This window comes from Aythya ferina (genome assembly GCF_964211825.1).
Source record: "Aythya ferina genome assembly, chromosome: 7".
In the NCBI taxonomy this organism is placed as follows: domain Eukaryota; kingdom Metazoa; phylum Chordata; class Aves; order Anseriformes; family Anatidae; genus Aythya; species Aythya ferina.
In genome coordinates, this window is record NC_140302.1 from 34832327 (window position 1) to 34856107 (window position 23781).

Genomic DNA, 23781 nt, shown 5'->3' on the forward strand with positions numbered 1-23781 from the left:
AGGTGAGAAATTAAGTTTAAAAATGCTCCCGTCTTCAACAGAAACAAGACTAATCTCTTCATTTTTAACTTACCTTGTATTTATGAGACATTAGCTACAGACAGTAAAGGAAATTGCTGCATTGACTTAAAAGCAGCGTTAGCAAGTTCTGACAGCTTGTTAGAAGTAGTGATTGAAGGCCAGCTGATCCACATCGACTGCCTGTGACAAGGTCCTCACAGAGCCTGGCCCATGCTTATGTTGGCTGTATCTCTCTGAGTTGGTTCCTGTGGTTCTCAGTGGGGACATTTCTCATTAGAGGTCAGATGTGCCCCTTATGCTCCCCACAAGATTTAGATGCTGACCACTCATTTAAAGTGAATGCAATTACCTCCTACTTCTCTATGCCCTCCCACAGCTGAAGACTGACTTCACACGCAACCTGGATTTTCCAGCACTTAAGAGTCCAATTTCTTGCTGGCTAATGGAAGTGAAGCACCAAAAGCAGTGGAGCCAGTAGATGACGCAGTCCATAGTGATGAAGTCACAAAGTTATAATCCGTCCTTGGGATGATATAACACAAGACATGGCTTTGAATGCTAACTAAGACTGAGAGTTTGGGATTTCTAGGTATAATTACCAACCATGAGCAGAGCCCAGGATTTACATTTCATAATATGCCTAAAATATCCTTCTGATATACGGTAAGATGTGGAAATATATACCTCTGGAGATTATCTGGCCCAACCTCCTGCTGAAAGAAGGGCCTTAGGTTAGGTTATCCAGGTCCATGTAAAGCCAAGTCTTGAACATTTGGATTTCAACATGAAATAGTATGAGTAATACTATAAGGAGAGTTGTCATTACTTTAGTGAAGTCACAAGAAAAATTAGGAAAAGGCACTCCAAAGAGACCATGACAACCAGCCAGCACCATAGGAAACAGCAAAGCTAGCCCCTGTGAAACAGAAGTATGGGGGTGCTCATTCCTCTTCAGGTACTAGTAAGACAGCCTATACATCCTGGAAACTGCATTTACAGATTTCATTCAGAAAAGTCTATTTTTCTATTTTTTTGGCCATGGTGATATGATTACCGCTTGAATTTCTGCTGGCAGGAAGCTATTGCCTACAGCTGCAAACTAATATAAACTCAAACTTTCTGGGTCATCAGAAATGTGATGGACAAAGAGCTCTCTGCGGTTCCTTCATCCGTAAGATAATTACATTAAAGTATTAACATGGTGTCAAAAGTTGTTTGTTGCCTCTTCTTTGCTAGTTCTTCTTTCTTCTTAAACATTTCATTTCACAGAAACTTAATTGCATAAACATATAACCGACCTTAACATGAATGGATTTGAAATAGTAAACGTTGGAGGAAAAAGTACCTAAAAAGTACCTGGGAGTCTGTGGTGGTATAAGGGACTTTGCTGATGGGGCAGTTGTCACTTTGCTGTGCTTGTAAAGCAGCATCATGCTATACAGGTCTTGCAGTTTTGAGCTGTATACACAGAAATGCCAAATCACAAAGCAAGAAAGTAAGTTTCCCATTACAGCTTTTATGCCTTTAGATAATTAAAACTAGTCTAGAAAAAAATAATATATATCTATAAATAAAAATAAAAATAAAAATAAAAATAAAAATAAAAAAAAAATAAATAAAATCTGTAGGACCATACCAGATTTACACCAGAAAAGAATATTGGACCTAGCAGATCCCTCTCTTACTTCCTTGTTTTTTCAAACTAAGGAGAACTCAGCTTTTCATTTTCTCCCAGGTTAAAATTGTACCAAATGCCTTTCATTTTAATGTGCAGTGTGGATGTCTCATGAATTTAACTGAGTTTCTCATGATCTGTCACATTTAATGGCTGACAGCTATGCAAGAGCTCATTACTTTGGGAATCCTGGTGAGAAAGGCTGTTCTTTTGAAGCATTATACTGGCTGTTTATACAAATTTCACACAGGAAAGTTGTAGTAAGCTGATAAACACCTTCTTATATACTACAAAAGGTCTGATCAAGAGAAGCATATATCTTTACATTCTACATTATTGCTTACACAAATGGTGGAAGCAGTTAAGAAGGTAACACTTCCCATATTTATTTACACCTGTATTCTTGTGTACACAAATGGTGGAAGTCGTCTTTCAAAAACCAGTATTTCTCAGCCAGTTACCTCACTTATTTCCTTTTTTTTTCTGTAAAACTGGCAAACCACAAGCAATCTTCTATTTCACTTTCTAGTTACTTCTAGTAAAAGTGATCCTTTTACAGTGACCACTGTATAACCAAGCCCATGACAAATCTCAATATTATTTTAATCCTTGTTTCTGTGATGCAACACAGGGAGACTTTGGGTGCTGCTGAACAAAGCCTTGAATACATAGTAGTGCCTATGAAAATTTCAGAAGGGCATAGTTACTTTAAATGAAGCTGCTATACAATAAAGTTTCTCCATGGAAGACCCTGAACATACTGATAATTTTCTTTAGTGTAAAAACAGGAGGCCTCTGAATAAAGCAGTGTCTTCTTGCTATTTATTTCTTGATAATTGCAAGAGCAGCAAGTGCAGAAGTAACAGCAAGGTGAAAAGGAATTGCAGGGTCCAGGTTTTATACCTTGTTCCAGCCCATCAGACAGCATGCAACTTCTCATCTTTCTTTCTCTCTCTCTCTCTCTTTTTTTTTTTTTTTTTTCCCATTTATAAGCTGGTAGGATGTGGGTACAAACGAAATTTAGGAGATGGCTTATGCTCACAGACTGGCCCTTAGATGAAAAAGGATGTGTAAGTACAAGGTAATTGCAATTAATTGTAGCCCAAGGTTGCAGGATACACAGGGGGTAAGTTTCAATCTTAGTGCCTTTGGTAAAAAGCAGACTCATTGACATTCTTCCCATCCACGCTCCCTTTCTGGTGAGTCAATAAACTCAGCTGTGGTTATTCAAGTGCACTGTAAAATAGCTGCTGCAGTCCAGTGCAGCAGGAGCTATACCACTCTGGGCACAAAGCAATCCCCACGGTATCTTTCCCTTTCCTGAGAGCAACACTGCGAAGAAAATTTTATGTTTGCAAAATGCTTGGAGAGATATAGAACAAATGTGCTAAAGATTTGCAAAACATTTACCTGGAGCCATCACTTACAAACACCTAGGCTTATTACTATGGCCTTCTAAATAACAAATTCCAAAAGCAATATCATTTTGAGTTGTAAGGAACACAAAACCAAGTTCAGCACAGCAACCTCATTCTTAATCTCACATCTTGAAATCCAGCCCTTCCAGAAAGACAATTATTTTGGGGGCTAAGCGCTTGCATGTTGCTGAGAGAAAAATAAATAAATTACACTTATAAATGGTTAAAATAGAGGTTTCATGCTGACAACACAGGCAGAGTTTTCTCTGTCATCTGGTGAACAGCATGCATCACTAGCATGGCAAATATATTCATAGTAGTCCTGGAACTGAAAATGTCTGGGTTGTGCTCTGACTCAGCATGCCTTTGCAGAAGCAGATTACTGTTATCTGCTCACGTAAAATCATTGTGGTGGGTCTGTTCCAGCCTGAACCTCTGCTCCACTGGACTGAGGTTTATGGAAATTACTTACCTGCCTCATCACTGGAATTAGGAAGATGGAAAGAAAATGTAGCGTGATAGCTGCCAGACTGCTTATCGTCATGTTGCTTTGTTGTTATGGTATTAGGTCCTTTGGGTATATCAAACGCTCGAAGTTCAGAGGCACAGACACTTTTCAAAGGGTATTTAGTACCCAAATGGCCCTCATTTGTTGTCTGTTTATTAATTACATTATTTTCTGTTAAACCTGCACTCCAGTTTGTTCTGAGTGGAGCCTTGTTTTCTCTTAGGAGCTTTGTCTGAAGCATCTCCTCTATTGGCTCTCCATTAGCTATGCCATCTACTCCATCTGCTGTTAATCTAGACGAACTACAGTTTATACTGAAGGACAATGTCGATCTATGCATTTTTTGGCATTTAATTCGAGGCTGGACAAGGCACACGTTGAGTGACTTGTCTATGTAATAGATCATATTTGGACACTGCTGAGAAACCTGAATGTGGACAGACGAGATGAATGAAGGCAGTACTTTCTCTCTCCCATCTCTGCTTTGAAGACCCACACCCTTCTTGTTTCTGTGGTTGGAAAACCTCTCACGCAGCTCTTCACCTGATTTTGAGCAACATTCAGATGCCCTTGATGGAGTGACATTTTGGTTTGCTTGGCCAGGTGGAGGCCAGTGGTGGAGGTCAACAGGGACCTTGCTCAACGTGGGGGATGCAGCATGGGGCTCTGGCACGGCCCTGGATCTCCATGCTGGGTCACTGGAGCCCGCAGCGACACGTCTGGCTGTAATAGTTATGGAGGCAAACCCTTTCCACTGGTTCTGACGTTGTTTTTCATTTGTGGTGGGAGAGTCCAGCGAAGAGGTGGTGTCATCTAAGGATGCCTGAATTTCTAATCTGCTGGGAAGTACCATAAAGGCACTGTTAATGTTGACCAAATCATGGTTAGCCAAAGATTGCTTCAGGTGATAAGCACTGGGCTGTGGGATTGCAGACTGCATCAGCAAAGCAGACCAATTTTCTTTTGATTTATTCTCATCAATCATCTGTGAAATGACTATTGGTGAAATCAATTTTGTACTTGTTGATGACAGAGATTCCTGCAAATGAAAAGATCCAAATTATCAACATATTCTATCATAACATATCTAACTATTTCTCATCTACCATATAGTACCATTGTTCAAAATATCTTGTTAACTTTCTATTCATATTAGGTTTTCTCTCCTCTCATTATTAAAATACAAACTCAAGAAATCAGCTCTGAATTGTCTGGGAGGTTTCACTCATCCAATGTAAAATATATATATATATTAGTGAACTAAAAAGGTCCATGTGTGTCATCGTGTACTGGAGAGAGCACATGGCATCAGTGTCATAGCTGCTCTACAGCCTCACTGGTTAAAAGCATGGAAAAGCTTCTCCTTGATCCCTTCACAAAAGTGATATAATTTCCTACAAGGACTACAAGTGCTATTTTAATTCATCAGTTCCTTCTTGCTTGTCATTACTTGTTGACACCTATTAACTGTAAAACCACATATGTCCACGTTTGACTGAAAGTGGCCCAAGTCCATGTGTCTGACCATGACAGTAAACATCTTGATAGACCATACATTACTTCACTTGATGTGACAAAAGGGGTGCTTATATGTTAAAGATATCTAACAGAGAGTAAACCTGAGCTTAAAATCTCCTGCCATTATCCACAAAGCTGGTCATATAGGTCACATGCAATAAAGCATCTCTTTGGTGCTGTAAATTGGCTGATTAGATTGCTCCCGACTCATGTTCCTAGATCTCCTGATCCTGACAGAAAACAAAATAAAACAAAACAAAACAAAACAAAACACTGAATTGTCATTCAGAAATCTGAGGATTTGCTCCATAATGAAAGCTCATTCAAGTTTGTTCAGGGTTCAGGTGCCATTTGCTGGCCTGGACTGCTCCTGCTTATTGTGCATTCATCTCAGATCATATCTGAGCATCTACATCATCTGCTAATCAATGCCAGTGCTTAACAAGTATTTCACCCTGCACTGAAGCCCAAGAGGAAAACCATTGCCGAGCTCCTGTCCCCCATGTCGGGAAATAACACAGAATAATGTCTCCTTTGTAGCTCTTGGGAAGGCTGATTTGGGAACCCAAATATGTAGAGTTAGATTAAGAGTTTATTAACGAGGTGAAACGTCAGGTAAATTTTATCAACCCTTTAAACCAGCTGCCTGTGGTTTTGACAATTCAATAATTTCACAGCCCTAGGGAAAGCATTTTCTTCCTTCTTTGTTTCTTTCATGGCTTGTAACAATATTTGCCTTATATTTTCAGCACTGCATTTACTTCTACCTACAGGTTTAAGATCTTCACATAGCTTCCAAAGCTCTTGACTTCCCTGAGATTTTTACAGGTCACGGAAAAAGAATGTTCCTTGAAATACTTCATTCTGTGGATGCAACTCTTGCTGCAGCAGTTGATTTGGCATTTTTTTTTCTTTTGTTAAGGGCTGTACAGTTGGAAACTTCTTGCAAAAGTCCAAAGGCATGTCAAAAATGTTCTCTATTAGCTTCAAATTCAAATATTAGATAACTCACTTCTTCTGCTTGAGTATACATACTATTCCCTCCTCCCAACCTTTGGCAAAGAAATGAATCTTTAAGGTTTGACCAGCTGTCCTATGCTCACTGGGAGTTTTCAAGCCTCACTGCATCTGGTGAAAAAAATATGCACTAACACCAAGTAATTGTGGTGAACTGAAAACCCCAGGCTTTATCTAGAGAACATCTGAGACAGAGTGTACTGATACTTGGGATACCACTTAATTTAGTCTCCTGAGAGGTTTTTAACAACCTTTCCCCCCCACAAAACAAGCATCTCTTTTCCTCTCCAAGAGCACACAGAACTGCAGCCTCCTAAACATCATTTTATTTGGCTTTTTGGCTGCCTAGGCTGAACCCAGTTAAACAAAACCAAGTCCAAGCACACTGCTCAGCCATCAGTGACTGTTTTTAAACCCGAATGCATTCTACTGACTGTTATCTACCCATTACTTATTTATCATACCTCCATGGAGCTTGATTTTCTCTCCACAGCACTCTCCTGCTGGAGGCCCGTGCATGTCCTGTTACTGCCCCACTGTTTTTGTGCTGCTCCTGGGAAACAAATGCAGGGAAAGAAACGTTATCATCAGCGTCCTGGAGGAGATGAGTGATAAAGTGTGGTTTCAAACCAAGCACAGGCAGGAGGGAAAGAGCTCTGGTAAGTGATCTGATTGCCTTGGGAGCTGGTTACGGGAGGGATTGCATTTCTCCTCCTTCCCAGGAGAGGAGCTTGAAACACTGCTGGGATCCTGTTGCGAAGAGGTGTTTGGGGACAGTCTCACAATCTGTTCAGGGCTGATCACAGCTTGAATCTCTCTACTACTAGTTTACCTGGCTTTAGGCATGTGTCTGGAGTAATTAGGGGAGATGCAAAACAAGGGCTTCAACAAATTTCACTTTTGCCTGGTTTGCAGAACCCAAGAGCACAAATGAGCACATTAAAGAACTGGATGCTATGAGATCCATTTCATCTGGAGTAAGTCACATTTAAACAAGTATAGTAATTTTCAATCATATTCACATGCTACATGATAACGTCTCTGGTTGAGACGTCATTACATCATTACATCAACCTCTAACTTTGTGATCACCTTTTGTTTCCTTTGAGGGCTATCTCTACTACAGTCCTTTACAAAGAAATAATTGTCATATAACAGAGAGTCTAGGACACTATAACGATGTATTACATTTGCTGTCAGTACTTAAGCCACAAATTGTTACTTTCTATTTGGTAAAATCTCTATTTGGATGGAAATCTCCTGACATTACTGGATATTTCTTTATATCAACAAGTCACACTATAATGCTAAATAATGAACAGTTGAATCAGTCAAAAAGGCAGTGAACCTGACCTAGCACTGAATCATGGTACCTGCTGGCAAAAATCATGGGTGAGATTCCCTTGGAGCCTGCTCCCCACTGTTGTGATGTGCTGCAAAAAGGAGGTGTTGCTCCTTCAGAGAAGGACCAGAAAGATGGGTCCTGAAGGGACAAAGTCCACACATGTCCACAAAGAGCAGAGTGGTAACTGCTGGGTGGGCTCCATGGAAAGGCATTGTCAGCATATCAGGACCCTGCTGAATTACACATGAATACTTTTGCAACGAAAACCTGCCACATATGGTGTCTTTCCTACTTTTTTTAAACAACTAAATAGGAAATAACTTGCAGAGAAGGATAAAGATTAAATTGTTGGATTGAGTTAAGGCAAGACCTCAAGAAATCCAGAGGTTTCACAAACAAAGCGGATGTAATTAAGGCAGCAACTTTACTATCAACATTTTCCTCAAATAGTTTACAGTAAGAAAACCACAGTTGTCTCAGGTCGAGCTGAGAAGCTACAACAGGAGAACATCAACTTGTGAATGTCAAGAAGCGTGCAAAGAAATCCAAAATTCTGGCTTGAGATTAATCAGACCTAGAAAGATGTTTTGCCAGATGGTCTTTCATGAGTTTCATTCAAATGTATTTTCAGCACAAGAGAAATTACTGAATACCATGGGGTCAACCAAGAACAAGTTGTCAAAGTCCACCACGTAAATTATGTACAATCTGTAAATTATTCTTAAAAATGTAACCTCCTGGGATAGCAATAGGTAAGACCTTCCGATTTCACACAGACCTCTTGAAGCAGCTCGGTTAATTCTCAATCATTTAACTTTAAAAAGTAGCTGTTTCTGGAGCAGGAGATATAGGAAGAAGTGAGTTGGGAAGAAGAAAAGGGAATATGTATTTTCTTTGCTTAATCATCCAGAGAGGAGTTTTGCATTGTATTTTGTATCCTATCCTGTTCAATGACATTCTTATGTTACTATGGGAATCTTATTGTTGAAAAACACTCAAACTTTTGGCAAGTCATTGAATGTGGTTGCTGAAATAGATTAAATGACAGTGGTGGCAAAAGCTCTGGTAACTTCCTCATTATTATAGTCTTGGAAGCTTCAGAATTGTTAATTAATATCATCGGAACAAGCAAAAATCCTTAAATAAAAAATAAAAATAAAATAAAGAGAGAGATTGAATCTGTGTTTGTAATGAAGACTCTTCAGAGGGCACAAGGGTTTAGCTGAGATGTGTCCCATGCAGAGTTTTCATGCAGATTCTCATTGCTGACAAAACACACAGCACTGTAACTCTTGTTACACAATGAAATGCGAAGTTCAGTCTTTCCTTGGTGAAAAAGCTTGAAAGAAATGGCATTTCAAGTACTTTCTGTCTCTGTGGGGAGAACGAGAAACTTATTTCTCACTGAGTTAAATCCCGAGGATTTGCTTAACCTCCCCAGCCCTTCCCTTCCCACCACGACCCACCTCTCCAGCTAATGAACCAGAGACATGGCGAGGAACAGGAGCAGTTCCTGGCATATGAACTTTGTCCTACTGCATCTTCACTCCCCTTACCACCACCACCCCCCGCCCCCCGTACTGTTTGTTGAACCAAATGATACGCTCCTTGGCAAGGCATCTGGACATCCGGCTACAGACCAGGGTTTTCCTAATTACAGAGTGCAGCTGGAACCGATTCTCCCAGTCTCGAGTGCCTGGATGTCTGCCTCAGGCCAACTGGCAGCCGGCTCAGATAATGATTCAGAAAAGATGTACTCAGGACTCAGCTTGCTGAAGCACAGATAAATTGCAAAGGTGAGGGTGCTGGTGAAAAATAGTGCACCGTGAGTATTTGGCATGCACGGGGACAGCCTGGTTTGTAGCCAACGAAGGTTTTGTGCAGCACTCGAGACTCGCATGCAAACAAGCTGTGGATAACGCTATTGTACCAGCGTTGCAGATCTTTACTGGAAGCATGCAGACTGCCGTGCTGGGGTGGCCTTTGGTGACAGCCAAAGTGACACCAGGCAGAGCTGGAATGACTTTAGAGCACTCGCCCTGGCCTTCTCTCCATTTTTTGTCATGAAAGTTGCATGTTTCATTTCTTTACTATTCATATGCTGACAAATTTCAAATGCATGTCAGCGCTTCTGATCTCTTCTGTTCTGCTCAAAGCCCCATGCTGACCACATCTGACATCTCTTCTGAGCCACCAGCATCACCTCAAAATGAACTCCTGGAGCCTCCAGCACTTCCCTCAAAACACAGTAAAACAGCATCACAGAACATGCATACCAATATGAGAAGGGGAGAACTTCTCCATTTCACTAAAAAATGTCACTTTTTGTTGATCCTTAGCTCATAACCTAAAAGACCTCCAAGGAGAACTGGACTCTCTCCCAGGTCCATGGCTGCTGGGGTCACTTCAGTCTCCAAACTGGTGCCATCAGTGCCCAAAACCACACAAATTTCCCCCTCAGGGCCTGGGAGCAGAGGACATTGATGGCTTGGCTTAGGCACAGGCCCAAGAGCAATCACTCAATTAACACTATGTCTTTGGCATAACTTTAAATGTTTTTCAAACCTATTTCTCTTGTTATGCATTATTCGTATTTTAAGTTATCTGCAGCTAAACCATACTGTTAAAACCAACTTGGAGGAATTTGTTTATACCTAATTCTGTTTAAAACATCATATTTGTTTAAATTTTTCTGTGACTTATTTAATGCAAATACCTGTGGAAATCTTGAGGAACACAGTGTCATTGTTAAAGATTCACTGCTTTCCCTCTCTGTAAGGGCTGGAAGAAATCATAATTCACTTTTGGAAATCTGAAGTGAGTCATCCCCAAAAAACATCCAGACATTACAGATATGCCTAAGATGAAATCCAAGTCAGAATAAACACCAGAACCAAATCCACTTCTCCTGGTGTTCTTCATGTGTCATAAAGAAACGATACCATAAAGCTGCAGAGAGTACTGTCAACTCTAAAATAAATCTGAACAACCAAGCTAAAGTTCGCAGGCACAGCACTAAAAGTAGAGAGACAAGTGCTGAAAATCCCTCACTGTGCTTAAGTTCCTGCTGATATTAAATTTATTTATAGGGAATCTGCTGGAGAATGTTGGGTTTGCTTGTTAGTGGAGACAGTGATGCATTTCCAGAAGGCCCTGGCGCAGCCGCAGTCCTGCCCTCCTTCAGGGATCCTAAGCCTTCAGAAGTGATCTCCAGTCCAAGAAGGATGTGCTGTGTCACACCGATGATGGTCTGATGGCAGCATCCCAGTGAAGGTGGGGCACAGGCATGGGCAGGCAGGAAGGTGACCCCACAGCCACACACGGATTTTACTTTCCTTATGCTCTTATAAAAATACATCTGATTTTCATCTCCATGGGGTCTGACATTCAGCTACCTTCATGTAAGAGCAGACAGCAATTTTTTCTAAGTTAAGATACTTAAGGAGCACACGTTGTCATCCTGATAGCTCAAACGCAGCTAGAAACCACACTGTACTTACCCATCAAGAGAGGATGGCAGAGGGAGAGTACATCAGTCCTGTTACAGCATTTTTGCTGCACCTCTTGTTACAAGTACTAGGCACCTACTTACAATGGGGGTCAAATGCAGTATAGATTTAAAGGGAGAGAAAGCAGCTGCCAGCTCTTTTCTTGAAGTCTTTCTTGCAGTGAAAAAAAGCCAAACCCAATATAAACAAGTACCTTGCCACAAAAGAAAGTGCTTGAACACAGTTGTACAAAGATAACAGTATTTTAAGGCAGCTTTGCTGGGAAGATTTTCAAATCAGGCTAAGCAACGCAGCCTGAAATCACTTCAGTGTGAACAGGATTCATTATGTAAACAAAATAGAAAAATATTTTTTTAAGATGTCAGGATGGATTTTCTTCTATTACAAGCAGCATCGTGAGATTTGTTAACTGAATTATCTCTCCCTGCTTGCACACCTTGAAGCTGTAGCTGACTGCCTGCAGAGATGATTACAGGATCCGCCACGGAACGGACAAATGAGTTCTGGTCTACTATCAGAAAGCCAGAAGTCGTAAATCTCTCATTATCCATGCCATTAGAAGCAAGGTGCTCATCAGGGGGCTAGAAAGAGCACGGGAATTATATCTTGAAACCTATGCCTAAGAGAAAAATACTGTGTTTTCATTACACACTTCTATTACTCTTTATCTTCACTTAATAAAGTGGGGAATCTTCCCCAGCATATTTGTCACACAAAACCACACACACACAGAGTTAACTAAGAATATTCTTAATTTTTCCTTTTCACCTTTCTCCTCCACAAGTTTTGTTTTGTTTTCTATTTATTTCTTGGGGCTTGGGGTTTGGTTTTGCTCATTTGTTTGTTTAAATTTTCAGCAGTATGGGGAGGAACACATTCCTAGGTTTCTCGAGGCAGCATAAGCTCAAGCTAACAAATCTCAGTTCCTGGACACAGCAACTAACTCAGCAAACCTGCTGAAGCCCAGCTGTGTGGACATAACTCAGGCCAGAGATTCAAATGGAAGCACACAGGAAGATTTAAGCTGACATAGATTTGATTTCTTTAGTCTAAATAACATGGCACTGGAGCTCCTTTCTGGAGCACTTCCAAAATTTTTATAAAATATGGTAGGAATAGAATGGGGAGGCTCAAAGATGGGGTATTAGAGGGTATGATATCTAAGGCATGGAGAACTGGGTTGAATCATGAGGGATACTCTCATGTAATAGTAAAACCATTTATTTCATAATTTTTCTTCAGTCGTTTTGTTGCAGAAACGGAAGAGATGCCATAAGTGTCACAGCTTTCTATTCCTATGGGAGATGAGGGAAGAAGCTGGGACAAGTAGTGAGTTGTTGAGCTCCCCAGTGCTGATGAGCCAAGCAAGGGAGGTCTTGAAGCTCCGTGGCTTCCCTGCTCTGATGACTGGTGGACTGGTCTCTCTCTGTACTGCTAAAAGAAAAGCAGTATTGTCTGTATATTTCACTGGGATTCTGGGTGATGGGTACTCTGTGTAGCTTGGACACATTTTCCTAAAAGGATTTTGCAAAAACAGTGAGAGATTGGGCATAAACAGCAATAAATAAATAAATAAATAAATAAACCCACTTATCTCTGTAATTTAAAGGCATTCTGAATACCATTCCTAGTTCAGAACCTTGCACTGAGATTCATTAGTATCTATTGTACCATTATTTGGCTTATGTCAAAACAAAGATGCAAGTAATAGAAACATTTCATACGTAAAGAGCTATTGGAAGTGGTGCTCTACCCCTCCTGAAGTCTCCTTCACAGCATTTTATTAATGCATCTGCATTTTAGTGACCACGTTCATTTCTGAAAGCACAAGAATGTTTAAGACAGACAAAAAAAAAATCTTCAGTGACTGTAAACATGACAAATGTTGTGCATAAGCAAACAAAGGAAAAGCAGTGCTGCAGCCAAAAAGTGTATTTATGAAGAGTTATTTTAGCGTTGCTATGTGTGTTCATGTAAAGGCCATAACATACACAAAATTTGATGGTACAAATGAGTTTTGTAAATAAAAATTCTACCAGTGTTACTCAGAACTGGTAGCAATTACAAAATGTGTGCATTTGTCTAACGCTGCTCATGTACAATAGGAGCTAGAGGTAATTCAATATTTCTTACTTTTCATCTGCTTTTGTGAGAGCCTAACTTTAGGACAAGAAACAGTAAAGAGGATAAGAGAAAACCTGTGCACTGTCTGCTATGCATGCGTTTTGTGACTCAATATATATCCTGCTGCGGGGATTTTGTTTTATTGATTTTTTTTCCCTGTTAATACTCTTAATACAGTGGTAGCTTCAGGAACTGGTAGATGCTGTGGGTACAGATGCTTTTGTCAAGACATCAAGAGTAGAGATTCCACAACACATTTATGTTAGCCCAATTGTGTTTCCAAAGCACAAAAAAAAAATAAAAAAAAGGATGTTCACATGAGCCAAATTTGACACTAAACAATTTGTACAACAGAACTAAACTCAGTGCAGCACCACTCATGCCAGATTTAAAATAGATCTTTCATGTTACTTTCATATAATGGAAGCATTCAGTTTTCTATAACACTTGGGATAGTATTTATTTCTGAAAAGTTGTTCACATTAACTGCTGTGATTACAGACATCAGAAACTGCTTGATAACAGTGGATGCAGAAAGCTAGAAGCAAAAGAAAAATTCAGAGTTCACAGGGTAAGAACACAATAGGCAGGATTATATAAGTACAAAGCCTAAAAAGTTAGAGTTCCAAGTCTCCAGATCTATGACGAAGCAAAAAGAAGCCTTTTATTTTACAAGAAGACTACGCAGCTCCCACTGATTTCAGTCACCGCTGACTTGCCTTAACTCTAAATCTAACCACCCTTCATGCAGGTGAACTTGGTAATTATTCTACCACGTAAAACTTTCCAGTTGGTGAGATATTACACACACTTGCCTTTGAAGGGAAGATAAAACAAATCTCTGTTTATGGTGTGTTTTTAACACACAGGCGTGCTTTGTCTGATGTTGAAAATCAGCCTTTTCGAGTTGCGCTGCAACATGTTTGGAAACACAGATCCTTCTAGAGATTGAAACAGAAACACAGCAGTAGGAACACAAAACAGGGCAGAGAAGATTTTCTTTTTATCACTAGGTTCAGCGGTTCAACATAACCGATAACTGGTAATTGCCTTTTATTTTTTTTTTTTTTAAATCACTCAGACTTACAATTCAGAAATGAAGGGTGCGGAAAAGCTCAGAATTGATGATTAAATGTAAAAACCCTCAGAACCTTTACTTTTGTCAAGGAATGACATTAAGTGTTTGCGGGCTCTCTTTTGGTGGCAGATATCACCCAAATGACAGCAAGTGGGGTTGGGATTCGCCAGCACCCACTGCCCCCTGCCCGAGCAGCCTGGGCAGACCCAGCAGCCACAGCTGCTTTTGCAGGGAAGCAAGAACCTGCTGCCTAGCAACAACCCCAAACTCCTGATTTTTTGTATCTGCCATTCCTTGAGCACAGCTAAAAGCTCCAGTGCCAAATTATTGTATCAGAGCTGCAACAGGTGGGTAAGAAAATGCTTTTTCCTTTATTCACCTCAAGACTTCCCTGCTCTATGGTGTTGCATTCATAACACACACGCTCACTCCTCCATACCTTGTGATACAAGGCCAATCTGGAAAACATTTCAAAATATGAATGGTTATATTCACAGTGGTTGTCCCGCAGGAGGTACTCCTGTGAGTAAAGTCTTTCCCATACCTATAGGCACACAAATACCTGGATAGCAGGGCACAGCTATGCTTGCAGGAAAGTTGTCCCCATGTTTTAGAAGTCCTGATATTTTTCTTATTAATTTACTGCAGGTGAATCAATTAAAAAGGAAAATAAAACAAAGCAAAACCAACCAACCAACAAACAAAACCCTTTTGGATTGTGCTGTCTACTCGGATCAAGGAACTTGATTTGTGTTCAATCTTTCTGTCTGTCTGACCTGGGGCTTTGGAGCTCCTGGACAGTTTTAACCAATGCAATAGAAAGGTCAATAGCTAATCTCCAGCATGCTTACTGCAAATAAATAAATAAATAAATAAATAAAATGGTTTTGTAGAAAAGACAGGCCACCACAGAGAGATCATCACTGGGTCTTCTCTGCATGACCCAGAGCTGCCTGGCAAACAAACCAGCCAGCCAGGACATCCACAGTGCCACAGGGGCCACAGCTCTTTGTCAGGAGCAGCAAGGAGGCACTGGGGACGGATAAAATGGGATGGGCGAGGAGATGCAGAGTTGAGAGAGCAGCACCAGGGTGAGACTCGGGGTACTGACTCATGGGCTTCATCAGCTTTGCTGCTCACATACCCACCTCTTTCTTGATAGCCTCTATTTTCTATTTCATCTCTTTGTTTTCATTCTCTAAAAAAAAAAATATAGAAAGCTCATGCTAAGATTATGGAAACTGAGAGGCTTTTCAAAACCATAAAGGAAAGTTAAGTGCTGAAGGCTGACCTAATGATGCCATAACTGCTTGACCTCAGTACTGCTGTGCCTTAGACATAATCACATACAGCTGTCCTGTTTAAAGTCACATAGCAAATCATAACTGGAGTAGTCACCTTCCTAATTTGCCTGCTATGATAGTCATGGCATTGGAAATCCAAATTTTACTACAGAGAATACCTGGAATAATGTGGTGTGCAGTAATAACTGAACAGCTTACGTTGGTATAACAAACCGCTGAAGCAACTATCTATCGAAGGCAAAATTAAGTCGTTACGGATGATTACCACCACCACTTTGTTTGTCCTACAGTTTTTCTGTTCAGCAACGATCTCTGATCCAGAGCCAGGGCATAAGCCATTAAATAATTTAGCAGCACTCTGCATCCAGCACAGCTCCCCAGCCACATTCTGGCCCCTCTCAATTCCAGTATTCCTGCTGGGCACTCTGGGATGAGAGTTGATCCTAAGGGTCTCCTCAAATCCACTACTTAGAGGAGACAGACTTTGCTGCGTGTGCTTTCAAAAGCCTCTTGCTCATCAGCAATATTCTCTCCAACATTAACTACCATTAAATTCTCCCGCTAGAAGCTGCAGAATGACCTACAGGACATAAATTGCATTTTGGGGCTTAGCAAGGAGCACGCTAAGTGCTCACTACCCCATGCAGGATGCATCTGCTGCTCAGTGCAAGGCTCAGGTGGGATGGCTCCTGCATACCAGGTGGTGATCTGCCTAAAGCCAAGAGCAACGACCTTTGTGCACAGGGGGAGATTCATCCTCACACGGAGAGCCAATGCAATCCTGTATGCCTTGGCAAAGGAAAGATTGGGGTAGAATCTTTTCTTGGGAAAGTTTCAGCTGGAAATTTGGGTTAGACATAAGACTGCAGCCTATCTGCATTGCTATGGTCCTCATGTAAACTGTATTTCAGGGTGTCCATGCTCTGTTTTGGGCTGGCTCCCAGCTGAACTCTCTCACAATGCAGCATGACTCTCCCCCTCCTTGCCCTCTCTAACCCTAGAAAAAGGGCCAGAGAAAAAATCCTGTGAAACAGCCTGTATTTTTATGGATTAGGTTGCAATGATGTACATGACCTTCTTGTAATGGACTTGCACATGCATTGTGCCAGTGGGTTACTCACTGCCAGTCACATTAGCTGACTCAGTTAATACGTGCATCTGCAAACCCCAATGCCAAGTTCCACCTGGTTTCTGAATCCTTGTGAAAATGCCCTTCCCATCCCTCCATGCACTGTGCCCAGACACTACAAAACCACTGCAGGTAGCTGAGAGAGTCCAGTGAAATATTGCTGTTTTAACCAGAACATGTTATCCCTCCTCCCAGAAATCAAGATTTCACTTCTCCAAGCAGCATGTAATGGCTTTTCCCCTTTCTCACAGCACAACTACATCATCTTAATTTTTTTGAGGCCAATAAGCTCAGGTAGATGTCTTTATTGGATTACTGGATGCAACTTCCATTACCTTTAAATGATTTTCTAGGGCAGGGGGTAGCTTCAGCTATTATTCAGCTGTTCAGATCTGACATTTTTCCATTTCTACTCAAAAAAAAAAAAAAGAAAAGTTATCTTGGTGAGTTGTTAGCCAAGAGGAAAAATGAAGAACAGCTTGGCTCTTGCTGGGGCACACATAAAAGTGTTCTGAGAGCACCCTGAAAGCTGTCCCACCATGAGAATGAGAACAGGGTCACAAGACAGTAACATTTTGTTTTAAAGCATGGACATCTATTCTCCTGCTGGAAGCATAGAAATCTTGTGTTTTGTTCCCCATGATACATTCATGAAATCTACTTTGTGGGGGTGATAAACAGATGTGTACACACAGGTATCGATTATATTGAGTATTGCATTGAGTATTACAACTGAAGTATTTACTGGAAATTAAAATCCTACCAGTTGAAGCCAGCTGTAGAGGATCAATGCAAAATTCATGTGCTGCTGTAACCACTCAAAACAGTAAGGTCAAATAATGGCAAGAAAGAAAAAGCAAATTCAGGGCTATTGTTTTATACACTGCTTTATATATCCTGTTAATTGCAATCCTACAGCATGTGCTGATGTTACACATGGACACACTGCAGAGATACCTGGAGTAGCAGATGACATGATGGAGCTTATGCTCATTTGGGTTAAAGATCTTGTCCTCTGAAACAAATCAAATCACAGACTTTCAGGATATTGCCCTTCTTTTAAAGAATGAAAAAGAAATATATATATATATAAAGACACCAATAAATGAATAAATACACTATTTGAATAATTAATGGGGTAAAAGTGATCTACCATGTAAACAAACACTTCAGCTGGTGATTTATGTTATTTTAAATAAAAGAGCAAAGATGTAGCTCATACTCTAGACTGAAAGCATTATTCTGGAAGGTCAGTCTAGTCTATGTCACTTTGATTTAGTACTGTCTTATTACTCTAAATGTGGTACTGCATTAGTTACAGTAATATTGGGATTAACACCCTGGCCAGAATGTTAATGCTGACAGGTATATAAATGCAGATTTATCTACTTCATTCAACATTTAAGGAAAGTTTATTAATCCACAATTGGGTGGCGGTGTTTTGCCTTTCTATCTTCTTTTATTAAAGCAAGCACCAAAACTGAGCACCTGATGTCCCCATACCTTGGGTATCAGTTAATGTTTTCAGGTGCAGCAGCTATAGTGATAGGATAATGCTGGGATTTGTGAGATTTCCCCCTTCTGACACCACTGCCTGTTTAGTTCCCTGTTGTTTTAAAGAAGTAAAGCTAAATCAGTAAGATGCTATTGACTTCCCTGAAACCAACCGAGACACAGATCTGACATTTCCAACATTTAATTGACTGTTCCAAAGCCCCTGCTTTTCTACCACAGCTTCTAATTAGTGGATGAAGATCTTGAATACACTAAACCCAAATTATTGTAACTTTGTGCTCCAAATTATTGTAACTTCAGGCTCCAAGGAGCCAACCCCAAAGGTATCTCCAGGATCTGGGTCAAAAGTAACTGAGAGAGAAGGAGGGAAGCAAGCCCCTGTGCAACGTGAGGCTGTAGCAGAGCAGGTTGCCTTGACAGAGGAGTTTCCAATACCTTTGCCTTCAGCAAGTTCTGATAACAGACACTGCTTTCTGTGAAGAAATAAACAGCTTTATGTCACTGACCTCTATCACATATAGCCATGAAATCTGAGTGCAACTGTAGTTACTTGGTGCTTTTCAGATATTCATTTCTCTTCCCTGGTGCTTAAGAGGGCTGACTGAAGGCAGTTTATACTAGATTAGGCTTCCGACACCTTCATGCATTATAGACTTCAAAATACAGCTTTTCCCTTTCAGAAGGTGAAAATGTTGAGTCATTTCTTTTAAAGACTGGATGGAGGTTATGGCTCATAAAAAGAAAAACCCGGCAGTTCAAAGCTGGCCCGAGCGAGCCGCAGCAAGCCGGCTGTACCGCGGAGCAGAACCAGGGCCCGGGGACTTGGGCTCCCTCGCGTCGCTCTGCTCGCCCTTCCCGTCTTAAATCAGCCAGGCACTAGCAGCTTATCCGAGATAATAACACGGATTAACAAGGGCTCATCGGACGGCACCGTGTGCCAGAAATAATTATGGCTTAAAATGCAAGAGCTTGGCAGGAAAGGATTGTCATTTGTGAAGTCAGTCCATTTTATGGAGAAATAACCCACATATTACAGTGAAGGATAATTTGGCAGTTAACAGTTTCAGTGGCTCAGAGACATAAAAGACAGACCCATCAATGTGTAAGATTAGAAACAGTTAGGCCCTATAAGGTAAAGTCATCAGTTAGAAACTAGACTTGTCCTGGGGACATTTTGTAAATGATTCCTCAGGGACGAGTAAGACGGCACCTTTGACTTGCATGATTTGGAAGGGACTGAGACCTAACTTAATTTCCTGGGATGCAGTAACTCCAGTAAAAAGGTATTTTTAAATATGAAACATATTCCCTTTCTCTAAACAAACTAGGTATATTATGCTCTGGAATAGTAAGAGAATTAATCAAAAGACAGCGAGTAAATGGCTGCTATGTGGCTGCCAAGTAGAAGATGATATAAAACTATACAGAACTGAAAAACCTTTGATAAGAACATAAAAAGATCTGTTACATATTCTTCAAAGGATAAAGTTTTATTTAATTGTGGTGAACACCAAGAAGTTTGAGATACTATGTTGCTTATTTTTTTTAAATTTGTTTCTCCAAATGCAGAAGTAATAATAAACACTGATTGCCTTAGATAAAGCTAATTCTTTTCCAGAAAGGATGAGTAACCTGCTTTTTCTTTAAAACCACTCATTACAGAAAAACAGACTTGCAGCTTTTCACAAAGGGATACTCAGAGCTATTTTAGATATTTTTGCTACTGAATTCCCAAAAGTGCTTATGATCTTCCATTTTCAAGAAAAGACTTGGCAGTTTGTACTGGAGAAACCAAAAATCTGAAGTTAACTTTTCAGCAATGATTGCCTTATTTACATGATCTATATTCTCCCAAGAAAAAATATCACCATATGATACTAACATTTTTCTACCATAACTCAATACTCTGCATTTTTGTCAATGCAGAGATGGATCATTAAAGCCTGGAAGCTAAATGGAAAAGTATTTTAAGGACAAACTAAAAGTGGAGCAGGAGAGACATACTGATTTCAAAGAGAAAAGAGTACCAAGATGACACATGAAAATTTACACACCCCATCATGCTGCTTAAAGGAGACTAATTAAAACTGCATCAAACTTACGCATAGGCACATCAATGCTAAAACATGAAAAATACTGAAGTTTTTAGCTATATGATAACTTCTTTCTTTTCTTTTCTTTTTTTTTTTTTTTTTTTTTTTTAAACATTTGTAAGTAGTCTTAGAAGCAATTTGATCTTCTCTAATATGATGGGGGAGACAGCTCTATTTTTATTTATTTTATAAAGGAATTGTCTTCAAGCTTTTGTAAGTCAATTTGGAGTTATAATCTACCACAAAATGTCTGTGAAATTATACAGTATTTGGGATTGCCTGTAGAACTGTGAACTCAATAAACCATATTTCAGACAGACTTGGTGAAAAGATATTAAACCAAGAGTTGAGCTATAAATTAATTATCACATACAACATATCCACAGTTATTGTACAACAACTAAAAATATGTAACTGGTATGATAAGCAAGACCATTCACTTGAGCCCCACATAGATCAACTACCAACAAAAAAGAAGTCACCATATGGTAACACCAGGGTTGTACAGAGCTGTTGTACCTTAAACACTGCCATGCCCATATTTTGTGAAAATGAACCACTAATCGTAAACATTTAGAAATGGATTAGTGTTTTCTTTTAACAACAGTGCAAACATACAAAGTGATTTCTCCCCTGCACCACAATTTCTGAGCCAGTTAGTCTGCCCCACGTGCCATTTCCCTGGATACCCATCTGTGCACACTGCAGTTGCACCAGCAGCTGTATTAGAGAAGTTCAGTGGGCTTTACAAGAAAGGAAAATACAATCACTTATTCTGTTTCTGGTAGAAGAGCTTGATGGTTAGTCAATCACCATTAGAAAAATCAACAACAATCTAAATGTTCAAGCATTTCGAGCCTTCAAGTGACCTTTCAAGAGGATTTCAGTTCAAAAACATGTTATGAGGAGAAGCTATGGATTTTGGAATTCATCTTATATCCAAAGCCTTTGCTAAATGTCTCGGAGATTGCTAGAAATGTAAAATAAACATCCGTGGGGATCAAAGCAAGGAAAAAGTGAATTATGGAAAAGGCAGGCAGGTGTCCAACCACTGATCTGGGTCAAGCAACATGTATAGATAGCTATTTGTCTTTGATTACGTGTGTTGGAAATACAACTTGCAGCGTTCAGAAGGAAAACAATCTCTCCTCAGAAAGTCAGTTAGAGAAACTGAGGAAGACAGAGGGATACAGAGCAGGAAAAAAAAATAAAAATAAAAAAAAATCCCATCCTAATAGAGCAGACCATGCACAGGAAAATGCAACAGAGGAAAAGAAAGATGAAAGCTTTATTGGGAAAACTTAGAGACCAAGGAGGCCTGCAAGAAAAGCCTGGCTCCGGCTACCCCAGAACAGAACAGCACAAGTAATGCTTTGAAAGGTGAGAGAGTGTTCTGTTCCCCGCCCCACCTTCCCTCCTCCTCCAATAAAAACTGCAGAAAAGTTGATGGATATAAAAGTCTCCTTGGACACAGAGGATAAGGAGAGTTTCAGGTCAACAAAAATAAAATTTGCAAAGAATAGTCAACACAAGTAAGATTGCATTTATACATGGAGCATTAAAATAGCAACCAAAGCAATACTCTGCAAGTTCTAATAAGCATAGAAGTGCTGAGTAACCCAGAATGTCTGTTTGTTTTAAAAAAGGCAGATATTGATATCACAGGCATCTCAGAAATATGATGGGGTTAAGACAAATCAGTGGACACCATGCAAGACAACAACAAAACAGTATGAATTATACAGAAATAGCAGAAGATCAGGCTGACAAATGAGCAGAGCCAAGAAACAAGGAAAATATACAGGAAAATGGATAAATAAGCAAAATGTACACAGCTGTACCTCAACTTCTACTAAAACTCAATTTCCTTGCTTAAATAGAAGAAGTATACGAAGAACAGTATTGTCCCAGAATGGCCCTGAAAGGGGACCTATGCTGCAAAATCAGAGGAGAATAAATAAGTTGGGATTTGTCAGCCAAAGTCAAGAGGAATGATATGATAGAGGCCTAATAATAATAATAATAATAATAATAATAATAATAATAATAATAATAATAATAAATCACAGTTTTCAAAAGGTGCTTGGGAAGAGGAATGGGGGGAAAACTACTGGCTAGACTATTTAACATGCAGACTACAAGATATTTTTTCTGCACAACACAATTAAATTGTGAACCTAAATGCCACAAACCTACATAGAGAACAAATTCAGAAAGCAATTAGGCAAGCTTATGGAAGGTAAGTACAACCTTGGCATTAATCAAGATCATGGAGAGGCTGCTCCGAGCTCAGGAAGGTCCCTGGTCCTTGGCCGAGGACATCAAGAAGGAGTGCCAGGAACAACACCGTATCCTCTGCCCTCAGTTTTTTGGCCAGAATTGGGATCACGATGTAACTGGATCTTTACTCTGACCTAGCATTGTTGGTATGTTCCCATCACTATGCCTCTTAAGAGACACTGTGGGCACCATTTAGAAATATTCAGAGGGCTGGCAAATAAGTTTATATGTTCTAGCACAGGAGGAAGAGAAGACCTAAAGAGAAAATGCTGAAGTGGTTTTGTTTGTTTGTTTGTTTGTTTCTTCGTTTTTTTCTTGTATGTTTGTTTTCAGGCTAGATTTTTTTCCTTGATAATATTCAAGGTCATAATGACTTTAAACTCCCATGCACAGCCAAATGGTAAACTGCAAGTATTTGTGAATGCCAGCAAATGCAGTGTGTTACTGGAAGAGGATGCATCTAAGAGCCTAACCCACCTTTCACATAAAACCAATCTGCAAAAAGATTCTACCATCCCCAAGGAGCAAATTGTCCCAATAACTCCATAATTCAATTATCTTAGTCTGTATAAAATGCAAAAGACACAAAGGCAGTTCATAGCCGCTATTCTCTTTGAGATATATTTACAGAGATATTCAATAAATTAAGCAGAAACCATTTTAGAGGTCCCACTTCAAATTTATTTGTGCCAAAACAGCATAGGCTGAGCTGAAGAATAAACCTCTGTTCTAAAACAAAAGCGAAGCTGCTTGATGAAGAACAAAGCAGCACATTCAAGGTTTTTGCCCACCCGTGTTATGGGAGGATACTCTGGAGAACAAGGTGCATTGTCTGCGGGGCTGTTTGGAGGCAGTGAGGGATTTATTGTAAAATTTGTCAGCAACAGCAGTGAGGTCACCGTGCCCTGATTCACAGCAAACGTTCATCTACCTATAACCCTATTACACTTTGCAAGCCAACTATTTTCTTACCTAACCCTTTGGCTTGAGAAAACATGTATTTACCTTATAAAGCTGTAATTCTGCATCAACATTCAGCTAATTGGAGGTTTACTGTTATTAATTTAGATAATATACATTCATCTTACAAAAATAGCTTCTAGCAGCTTCTTTAATTTAACCTTTCTTTTAGCCTTCTTTTTTTACTGTCACACAACTAGCAATTCAGTGCTCACAAATGACCTCCCGTGCCCCAGTCATGCCATAACAATCAATGGTGGAAAATTCATAAAACAGATTAAATTCTG

General features: G+C 39.9%; 1 protein-coding gene across 1 annotated transcript in view; it reads right to left on the reverse strand.

Moving 5' to 3' along the window:
- The window catches only part of LOC311439840 ((E2-independent) E3 ubiquitin-conjugating enzyme FATS), a 63737-nt gene that overhangs the window by 26192 nt on the left and 13764 nt on the right, over positions 1-23781 (reverse strand). The window contains exons 2-3 of the mRNA XM_084526032.1: positions 6622-6710; positions 3587-4661 (exon numbers count right to left, since the gene is read on the reverse strand). Of these exons, the coding sequence (XP_084382158.1) occupies positions 3587-4661; positions 6622-6710 (1164 nt within the window). The remainder of the gene's footprint in view (positions 1-3586; positions 4662-6621; positions 6711-23781) is intronic.